Source organism: Microcaecilia unicolor, chromosome 8, assembly GCF_901765095.1.
Source record: "Microcaecilia unicolor chromosome 8, aMicUni1.1, whole genome shotgun sequence".
In the NCBI taxonomy this organism is placed as follows: domain Eukaryota; kingdom Metazoa; phylum Chordata; class Amphibia; order Gymnophiona; family Siphonopidae; genus Microcaecilia; species Microcaecilia unicolor.
In genome coordinates this window covers 6,255,896-6,266,779 of record NC_044038.1, presented here as the reverse complement: position 1 = coordinate 6,266,779, position 10,884 = coordinate 6,255,896, and the positions used below count along the sequence as shown (strand labels likewise).

The window sequence follows — 10,884 nt, the reverse complement described above, 5'->3', positions numbered from 1 at the left end:
CGTCACTTCGTCTCCTGTTTTATCTAACCCCTTGCTTTGACCACTCCAAGTGACGTCATCTTTCATTGCCACGAGTCTTCCTGCATCCCTTAGCAACCGCATCTCCTTTGCTCCTCCTAACAAACTTTGACGGCGAATTGCCCAAGAAAACCCCGCGACCGGCTTTTATCTCATAGCAATGCTGAAGATACTAAAGCGCTCCCCCGCCTCCGGCCACTCCGTGACGTCATCTTCCATCGCCACGAGTCTTCCTGCGCCTCCTCCTAACAAACGAGGACATCAACGGCGATTGGCCCAGGAAAAGCCCGCGTTCGGCCCGTCTTCCCGTCTCTCCTAGCAACGATGAGGATAGGTAAAGGAAACGCGTGACGTCATCTCCCATCGCGTCTCCCCGCGTCCCTAGCAACCGCGTCTCCTAGCAACGGAGACGCCAAGAGAGCCATGGCCGCCGCCGAAGTGCTGATCGCCCAGCAGCAGCCGACGCCACAGACCATCCCGATGGGCGCCGCGGAAGTGCTGATCACCCAGCAGCCGACGCCGCAGACCATCCCCATGGGCGCCATGCCGCCCAAGGAGCACGAGGTGGCCTACAACACGGGCCAGCACAGCTCGTCCGGCCTGGCCACGGCGGGCTTCCGCACGGCCAAGTACCTGAACGAGGAGTGGCACCAGAACAACTACGCGCGCTTCTACGAGGCCTTCGCCGACCGCGACTGCTCGGAGCGCGTGCGCCACCAGTCCACGCGCCTGGCCCACGAGACGGAGGCGCTCGCGCAGCGCAGCCAGGCCGAGTCCACGCGCAAGCTGGGCGAGCGCCTGCAGGACTTCCACTTCTGGCAGTCGGAGCTGCAGCGCGAGATCGACGACGTCACGGCCGAGACGGACCTGCTGCTCATGCAGAAGAGGCGGCTGGAGCGCGCGCTCGACGCCACCGAGGTGCCCTATTCGCTCAGCGCCGACAACCTGCAGTGCCGCGAGCGCCGGCTCGGGCCCGACCTGGTGCGGGACGTGGTGGAAGTGGAGCTGCTCAAGGTCGGCCGCCCCGTAACAACAACAATACTTTACTTGATTCATTGGGTTTCCTTCATTCACGAAAGTGTTGCCAGATGGAAAAAAGTTTCCACGCCCAAAAACCGCACAAAGTCATTTGCATACGAACGACATCATGAATAAATATTTATGATGTCAATTTGCGTACGAATGACATAAATAATAAATATTAATGAGGTCGTTTGCATACAAATGACATCATTAAGCCCGCCTCCGTGGGGCTTCTATTGGCTGCGGCCGCGGGAAAACCAGCCAACCCGTGGCCGGGCAAAATCCCGCAACCCGCACACGGCGTGAAAAAGCTGCAGCGGGTCGCGGGAAGGAGCCCAATTGGGCGGGAAACCCGCAGCCCTGGCAACAGAGACTTAGGGGTCCTTTTACAAAGCCGCGCTAAAAAGTGGCCTGCGGTAATGTGAGCGTGGCTTTTGGGCTTGCGCTCATGCCTATTTACGGCCTGAACCCATACCGCTAGGCATTGACTTAGCGGTAAGAGCTCACGTGGTAACCGTGCAGCAGGCACCAATGTGGACGTGCTTCTGGGAACGTCCCCTGTGGTAGAAAATAGAAAAATATTTTCTACCGCGGGATTCGGCGTGTGACAAACTTGGAAGTTTTGCCTGGCGGTAGTGCTGATTTGTCATGCGCTACCCTCGCGTTAGCCCTCCCGCACCTTTGCAAAAGGGCCCCTTAGTCTGGGATTTACAGTGCCTGATCCTGTCCATTGGAGTCAGTGCTGCAGAAGTCCAGAACTGTCCCATTATCTTCAGCCTGGAACAGCTTAACTTGGTATTATTCCTATCTGTATAAATGATTAAGGGGATAGGATGACTTCCCTATGAGGAAAGGCTAAAGCGGCTAGGCCTCTTTAGCTTGGAGAAGAGATGGCTGAGGGGAGATATGACAGAGTTATATAAAATAATGAGTAGAGTGGAACGGGTAGATGTGAATCGCTTGTTTATTCTTTCCAATAATACTAGGACTAGGGGGCTACAAAGTAGTAAATTATCAGAGAAAATATTTCTTCACTGAACGTGTAATTAAACTCTGGAATTTATTGCCACAAAATGTGGTAAAAGCAGTTAGCAGGGTTTAAAAAAGGTTTGGATAATTTCCTAAAAGAAAAGTCCATAGGCCATTATTAAGATGGACATGGGAAAATCCACTGCTTACTTCTAGGATACCTTAAACAAAATAACTATCACAACCTGGGTCTATTTGCTGCTAAATAGATATTTGAAAAATTTAAATAGACACCGTTAGTCCAAACTATGGAACGAAGCATCGATATTACCCAAACGTCTACAGCAGAACGGAGATCCTTGAAAACTCTCCGGAATAATCACAACATCGTGATTAAACGTGCCGACAAGGGCGTCGCTATAGTCGTGCTAGACAAAGAGTACTACATATAAGAGAAGCTCAGTTAGGGGACAGGACAGCCTATATTAAGTTGGAACAAGACCCGACCAGCAGACTACAAGGGGTGATCATGGATTTGACACAAGCTGGACTGAATCAAGGTTATTTTGACATAGTTTTTTGAACAACCCTCATCCCATTACTCCTGTACTGTATATACTACCAAAAATCCATAAGGACATACAGCACCCCCCTGGGCGACCGATTATGTCTTCCAGCGGCTCCCTTTTGGAACCATTGTCAGTTTTTGTGGACTCTTTCTTAAGACCACGGGTCATTGAATGTTCTTCATATATTAAAGATACGACTCATTTTTTTACAAATATTAGCAAACATTAAAATACCCATACAGACCTGTATTCTGATGGTCACTTTAGACATCAAATCACTTTACGCCATGATTCCACAAGATGAAGCTCTGGCAGTGGTAAACAACATAAAATCCAGACCACATGATGTTCCCACCTCTTTCGTGTATTCCCTAACCAGATTAGCCCTTTGTGAGAATTTTTTTATGTTCCAGGATTTCATTTATCTGCAAACATCTGGAGTGGCCATGGGTGCCTCATTTGCTCCGTCTATAGCAAATCTGTTCATGGCAGCATTTGAGGATAGATGGTTAACTCGATCCCCATACAGCGCCAACATTTTTTTATGGTGAAGATATATTGATGATATTTTCATGCTGTGGGTAGATGACGGTACACCGATAAATGATTTTTTAGCATGGTTGAACGCCTGTCATCCCAGGATCCAATTTACGGCTACCTGTTCACATACGCAAATCTATTTTTTTGGATGTGGACATCCGAATTGACGAGCATGACTTTACTACAAGAGTTTTTGTAAAACCTACTGACAGAAATACGATCTTAGACTGTAGGAGTTGCCATCCAAAGACACTGTATGAGAGTCTACCGTTTTCTCAATTTTTGCGGTTTCGCCGCATATGCGCCTCAGAACAAGAGTTTAAAACACAGGCGGCTACATTTCATCACAATCTCCTAGAAAGGAATTATCCCTCTCAGGTACTTAAACGCGCATATAAACGCACTAGGTTCAACAACAGAAACCTTTTACTACAGAGTAAACCACGATCTTCCGTATTCGACCCTACTACCACCTTTATCATGCGGTACACGTCTGGGGGTGACACCACGGCACGCATAATAAAACATTGGGAGATTATGAGGGCACACCCCGTGTTCCAGGATCAACATCTTCAGATAGCGTTCTCCCGATCTCGAAATTTGAAAGAACTGTTGAGCCCAGCTGTATTGCCTGAAGTGGGGACCGATACGATCATAGCCTAGCATCCATTCAGGCTAATAGTTTTAGGAACAAGGTCGACAAGAAGACGTATTTTCTCAAATACCACACAACCTGTCTATCGAATAATGTAATTTATATCATTAGCTGTCCTTGTCAGAAGATGTATGTGGGCAAAACCAGCAGGCCTCTGCGGGCACATATGACAGAGCATCGCTCCCGTATTACCCAGAGGGCCCCTGGTTCTCCTTTAGTACAGCATTGTGTCCAGTTCCAGCACAGTTTTGAAGATTTAAAATGCATGGCAATTGATCGGGTAATCCCCTCGAAACGAGGGGGAGATTCCAACAGGATGTTATCTGATATCCTGGAATGGCAAAGCCATAACAAGACTCTGTAAGCCACATTGAGCCTGCAAATAGGTGGGAAAATGTGGGATACAAATACAATAAATAAATAAATAAAATATATCATCTCCAGTCTTTGGAACCTCATGGCCTTAACACCAGTATGCACTGGGGATGTTACATATGAGCAAACCGGCATTTGCCGCCAAAACTGAGTCAGATCCGGTAACAGCATTTTCCAGTTTACACAGTATAAATCTAACCGCCGACACAGGAGTACCATCTATGGCGGGATCCAGGGATGGTGAATGTTAAACACGTAAGTTAAAGCCGTGCATGAGTGAATTATAAGTCCACCGTCCGATATGAACACAGATTGCTTGCTTTTTCTCGACAGGTTTATTTAAAAGGCTCAGGTCCTCTTGACAAAGCCCTAGCGAAATGGGTACCTGTTGAGGTCTGAGAAGCCACCAATACGAAAGCTAAGTGTCAAATTTGGTTCACCATTTATTTATTGATAAGCATGTAACATAAGTAAAAATATTTAACGAAAAAGTTAAAAAAAAAAAAGAATTTCATCTGGAGGAGGGTTTTTTTTTTGCCTGTGATTACAATCAACACAAAAAGGGTAGTCATCTTGCTGTTAATGATTGACTTCCATATCATCATGCTGATCAATCCATAGACTGGTGGGTTGTGTCCATCTACCAGCAGGTGGAGATAGAGAGCAAACTTTGCCTCCCTATATGTGGTCATGTGCTGCCGGAAACTCCTCAGTATGTTCTCTATCTCAGCAGGTGGTGGTCACACACAGCAGCAGCTCTGGCTAGGCCTCCAAGCCTAATTTTTAGGTTTTGTTGAGTGCCTGAGGTTGAGGGCTCTTCTTGAGCAAGTGCAAACCTGCTGGCGCCAGGTCCCTCCTTTTCGCCCCCCTCCCGCTGGCTCAGTTTAAAAAAAAAAAAAATTTTGAACGTCCTTAAAGGCGTTTATTTCGACGTTTATTTAAACGTTTATTGCAGCTACTCACTGGGACACCAGGTCGTTACAGCTCGGAGCGGACAGCAGGTAATTTTACCTTTTATAGCGGGCAGCGGGTTCCCCGATTGGTCTCCACGTGGCCTATGGCGTCGGAGGGCGAGGGCGCAAAGAGTCGCTCCCCGGATCGCGTGTGCGCTTCTAGAGGGGATGCGGGGGTCTTAAAGTCTGATTCGCCCTTGTTGGGTGACAGTTTCGTGACCGATGAGTGTCCCGGTCCTTCCTCCGGTGTGGCGGTTTTTCCCGCCATAAACGCCCATCCCCCGCGGCTCGCCTCCGCCATATTGGCCGGCCACGCGGCTCGGACGGCTTCTTCTTAGGCCGCCCTTGAGGTGGGAGACATTGATGCCATGAACGCCTTTAATTTGGGCGACGGCACAAGCGGCTAAAGTTAAGCGCCGTTCTTCCCGCGCGGCTCCTTCGCGGAGTGTCGCGCCGGACGCCATCTTGGATGCGCAGCATGTCTCTCCCCCGCTCTTGCGAGCGCCGGTTGAGGGTGCGTCTAGGGCTGTAGCCCAGGCTGCGGAAGTGCACAGTATGCGGGGTTTCTCCCCCGAGTTTGTTTTGCTGCTGCATCAGGCCTTCCTTATGCAAAACGCTGCCCCTGCTCCCTCGTCTGGTAAAGAGGTTGAGGCCCCCGGAGGTAAACGCCCTCGGGTTGATTCCCAGGCCTTGGAGGACTTTGTCTCCTCCGATGTAGATGAGGGCAGCGTATCGGAGTTCTCCCAACGGTCCTTTGCGGATTCCTTGGAGGAGACGGATCCCCGCTCAGATGGAGCGGATGACCCCTCTGCAGCGCGGCTCTTTAGCTCAGAGGATTTGCCCAACCTGTTAATGCAGGCCATGGGCATTTTGAAGATTTCCTCTCCGGAGGACGTCTCTCCCTCAGCCCCTGTTGGCTCTGCCATTATGCTGGGGACGAAGCGCCCGCATAGAACCTTCCACGTGCATGATGCCATGCACACCTTAATTTCGGCTCAGTGGGATGTCCCGGAAGCGAGCCTTAAAGTGGTTAGGGCTATGTCCCGCCTCTATCCTTTGCCTGAAAGTGAACGTGAGGCCTATCTGTGGCCTACCGTGGTTTCTTTAATCACTGCGGTGACTAAGAAAACGGCGTTGCCGGTGGAAGGTGGCACGGCCCTATAGGACGCCCAAGACAGAAGATTGGAGGCGGCCTTAAGGTCGTCCTTTGAGGCGGCTGCTTTAAGTTTGCAGGCCTCAGTTTGCGGCTCCTATGTGGCCAGGGCGTGCCTGACTATGGTGCAGCGGGCTTCCCCCTCGGATCATTCCTTGAGGGCTGATTGGCCGGCCCTGGAATCGGGCTTAGCCTATTTGGCAGACTTGCTGTATGATGTCTTGAGGGCCTCAGCTAAAGGCATGGCTCAGACAATCTCTGCGCGGCGGTGGCTTTGGCTGAAGCATAGGTCTGCGGACCACGCCTCTAAATCCCGCCTGGCTAGATTGCCTTTTAAAGGCAAGCTGCTCTTTGGGGTCGAGCTGGATAAAATCGTGACCGATCTCGGCACGTCTAAGGGCAAGAGGTTACCAGAGGTCAGGGCTCGGGCTAGTGCTCGCCCCGGTACCTCCAGAGGACGGTTTCAGGAAGCCCGTCGGTACCGCCCGGGCAGGTCGGGCTCCTCTGCCCCCTCTTCCTGCAAGAGGAACTTCTCCCCCAAGCAGCATTCCTTTCGCAGAGACCGCCGTCCCGGAGGTGCTCCCTCCGGTCCTCCCCTAGGGTCTCGTACCCAATGACGGGGCCTTGGTCCACGCCCCAGTGCAGATTGGAGGATGGCTGTCCTCGTTTCTGGGCGAGTGGATCACAATAACTTCAGACGCTTGAGTGCGGGAAGTCATCAGAGACGGCTACAAGCTAGAGTTCTGCCGACCCTTAAGAGACGGGTTTGTACTCTCTCCCTGCAAGTCTCCGGTCAAAGCTGTGGCAGTGCAGCAGACCTTGGACAATCTGATCCGCCTGGGTGCGGTCGTTCCGGTGCCAGAAAATCAGCTTGGCAAGGGACGTTACTCCATTTACTTTGTGGTACCAAAGAAAGGAGGTTCTGTACGGCCTATCCTCGACCTCAAGGGGTCAATCAGGCACTTTCGCATGGAGACCCTCCGCTCTGTTATAGCGGCAGTGAAGGCAGGAGAGTTCCTGGCATCCTTGGACATCAAGGAAGCGTACTTGCATATTTCCATCTGGCCTCCTCATCAACGCTTTCTGCGTTTTGCAGTACTGGGCCGACACTTCCAGTTCAGAGCCCTCCCGTTCGGGTTGGCTACTGCTCCGCGGACCTTCTCCAAAGTAATGGTGGTCATCGCGGCCTTCCTGAGGAAGGAAGGAGTACAAGTCCATCCTCATCTGGACGACTGGTTGATCCGAGCCCCCTCTTATGCAGAGTGCGGCAAAGCTGTGAACCGGGTGGTTGCTCTTTTGAGCTCCCTGGGGTGGATCATCAACTGGGAGGAAAGCCAGCTGCGCCCAACTCAGTCCCTGGAGTATCTGGGAGTTCGATTCGACACCCAAGTGGGCAGAGTGTTCCTGCCAGACAATCGGATTGTCAAGCTTCAGGCTCAGATGGACCAGTTCCTAGTAGCCTCTCCTCTTCGGGCTTGGGACTATGTGCAGCTGTTGGGCTCTATGACGGCCACGATGGAAGTAGTGCCCTGGGCCAGGGCTCATATGAGACCACTACAACACTCTCTGCTGCAGCGCTGGACTCCGATGTCGGAGGATTATGCTGTGCGCCTTCCCTTGGACCCAGCAGTGCGCAAGGCGCTGAGCTGGTGGACGCAGACAGACAAGTTGTCGGCAGGAATGCCTCTGGTGACCCCGGAGTGGATTGTCGTCACGACGGACGCCTCTTTGTCGGGCTGGGGAGCCCGCTGCTTGGGAAGGACAGCGCAGGGGCTCTGGTCTCCTGCAGAGGTAAAGTGGTCTATCAACCTCCTGGAACTCAGAGCCATTCGGTTGGCGCTTTTGGAGTTCATCCCGGTACTGGCGTTGAAGCCTGTACGGGTCCTGTCGGACAATGCCACGGCTGTGGCCTATGTCAACTGCCAGGGAGGTACCAAGAGCGCCCCTCTAGCCAAGGAGGCCATGAATCTATGCCAGTGGGCGGAAGCGAACCTGGAACAGCTGTCAGCGGCCCACATTGCCGGAGTCATGAATGTCAAGGCGGACTTTCTCAGTCACCATACCTTGGAGCCCGGAGAGTGGCAGCTATCTGTTCAGGCGTTCTTGGACATCACGAAGCGCTGGGGCCAGCCGAGCCTAGATCTGATGGCGTCATCGGCCAATTGCCAAGTGCCGCGCTTTTTCAGCAGAGGACGGGACCCTCGATCCCTGGGAGTAGATGCTCTTCTCCAACAGTGGCCGACACAAGAGCTTCTCTATGTGTTCCCGCCCTGGCCCATGTTGGGCAGGGTGCTAGACCGGGTGGCAAAGCATCCGGGCCGGATAATCCTGGTGGGTCCGGATTGGCCCAGACGTCCCTGGTATATGGACTTGATCAGGCTCTCAGTGGACGAACCTCTGCGACTGCCAGTGGAGCAGGGCCTGTTACATCAGGGTCCCGTGGTGATGGAGGATCCCTCCCCCTTTGGTCTTACGGCCTGGCTATTGAGCGGCAGAGTCTGAGGAAGAAGGGCTTCTCAGACAACGTCATCGCCACTCTGCTGAGAGCGAGGAAGCGCTCTACTTCTACTGCTTACGCCAGGGTTTGGCGTACCTTTGCAGCGTGGTGTGAAGCAGGTTCACTTTCTCCATTTACTGCTCCAATTTCTTCAGTGCTGGCGTTCCTGCAAGAAGGTCTGGAGAAAGGCCTGTCGCTCAGTTCCCTGGAAGTCCAGGTAGCGGCCCTGGCTTGCTTCAGGGGCCACCTGAAGGGTGCTTCCCTGGCTTCGCAGCCAGATGTGGTGCGTTTCCTCAAGGGAGTTAATCACCTGCGCCCTCCTCTGCACTCAGTGGTGCCTGCGTGGAATCTCAACCTGGTGCTAAGAGCCTTACAAAGCCGCCTTTTGAACCCTTGTCGAGGGTATCTCTGAAAGACCTGACGTTGAAAGCAGTCCTTTTGGTGGCTATCACTTCAGCCAGAAGAGTTTCCGAGCTCCAGGCACTCTCTTGTCGAGAGTTTTTTTCTGCAGTTCACTGAGGCAGGAGTGACTATTCGCACAGTGTCTTCCTTCCTACCCAAGATTGTTTCTCGCTTCCATGTGAGTCAGCAGCTCTGTCTCCCTTCCTTTCGAAGGGAGGACTACCCAGAAGAGTATTCTGCTCTCAAATATCTGGATGTGAGACGGGTCATCTTCAGATACTTGGAAGTGACCAATGATTTCCGGAAGTCGGATTATCTGTTTGTCCTGTTTGCAGGTCGTCGTAAGGGTCTGCAGGCTGCTAAGCCTACAGTGGCAAGATGGGTCAAGGAAGCCATTGCAGCGGCTTATGTGGCCGCGGGGAAGGTGCCGCCTATTCAGTTGAAGGCCACTAGAGCTCAGGCGGCCTCGATGGCAGAGGCCGGGTCCGTCTCCTTGGAAGAGATTTGCAAGGCGGCAACTTGGGCGTCGGCCCATACCTTCTCCAGACATTACCGCTTGACTGTGGCTGCTCGGGCGGAGGCCCGGTTTGGAGCTTCAGTGTTGAGTTCAGGGATTTCAATGTCCCGCCCTGGGTGAGTACTGCTTCGGTACATCCCACCAGTCTATGGATTGATCAGCATGATGATATGGAAGGTAAAATTATGTATCATACCTGATAATTTTCTTTCCATTAATCATAGCTGATCAATCCATAGCCCCTCCCAGATATCTGTACTGTTTATATTCTGGTTGAATTTAGGTTCAAGTTTAGTCTTCAGTTACTTCAGGAGGACTTCGTGTTCAAGTTTTTTCACTTGGATTCTTCAAGAGTTGAGACGAGTTTGTGTTACAGTGAGCTGCTGCATTCCTCTCCCCTCCGTTTTACGGGGCTGGATTGAGACTTAAATTCTGCCGGCACTCCCTCCCGCTTCGTGCGGCTGTAGGGCAGCTTTGTACCCCTCCCGCCTCGGCGGTGTTAGGGTCAGTCAGCTCCTCCCGCGGTTGCGGTTTCAGGATAAGCCAGATCCCCCCGCATCGGCGGGGTGGTGTCCCTCCCCCGCTCCGCGGGGATGAGCTGGACGGATTCCCCCCCCCCACTTGTGTGGGGATGAGCTGGGTTAATTCCCCTCCCCCGTTTCGGCGGTGGTGAGCTGGGCAGAGTGTCCCTTTGTGGGTATAATTCTCTAAGTGCTGAGTCCTGCGGATGGAGCTTTGATATCGACATACTGAGGAGTTTCCGGCAGCACATGACCACATATAGGGAGGCAAAGTTTGCTCTCTATCTCCACCTGCTGGTAGATGGACACAACCCACCAGTCTATGGATTGATCAGCTATGATTAATGGAAAGAAAATTATCAGGTATGATACATAATTTTACCTTTAACCCTGAGTGGTATTGTGAGGCTTTTTCTCTCCTCCCCCCCCCCCCCCCCCCCTCAATTGAGTCATGTTTGGACTAACAGTGCCTATTTACATTTTTCAATACTTCTAGGATAAGCAGCATAAAATCTGTTTTACTGTTCTAGGCTCTTGCCAAGTACTAACACTTCTGTTCTTATGGAACTTATTGGGATACAGTAAGTAACGCAGGCCCGTGCTGCACTTAGGTGCCCTGTGGTTGATGTAAGTGCTCGTACTGTATATACCAAGTTACACTGGTACTCTAGAAAGGAAAATAGGCACCTGTG

General features: G+C 51.9%; 1 protein-coding gene across 1 annotated transcript in view; it reads left to right on the top strand.

Annotated features, from left to right (window-relative positions):
- Positions 1–388: 388 nt before the first annotated feature.
- Positions 389–10,884, top strand: part of LOC115475844 (tektin-4-like) — a 44,207-nt gene continuing 33,711 nt past the window's right edge. Inside the window, 1 exon segment of the mRNA XM_030211882.1 lies at positions 389–1,032. Coding sequence (XP_030067742.1) covers positions 442–1,032 — 591 coding nt within the window. The 5' untranslated portion in view covers positions 389–441.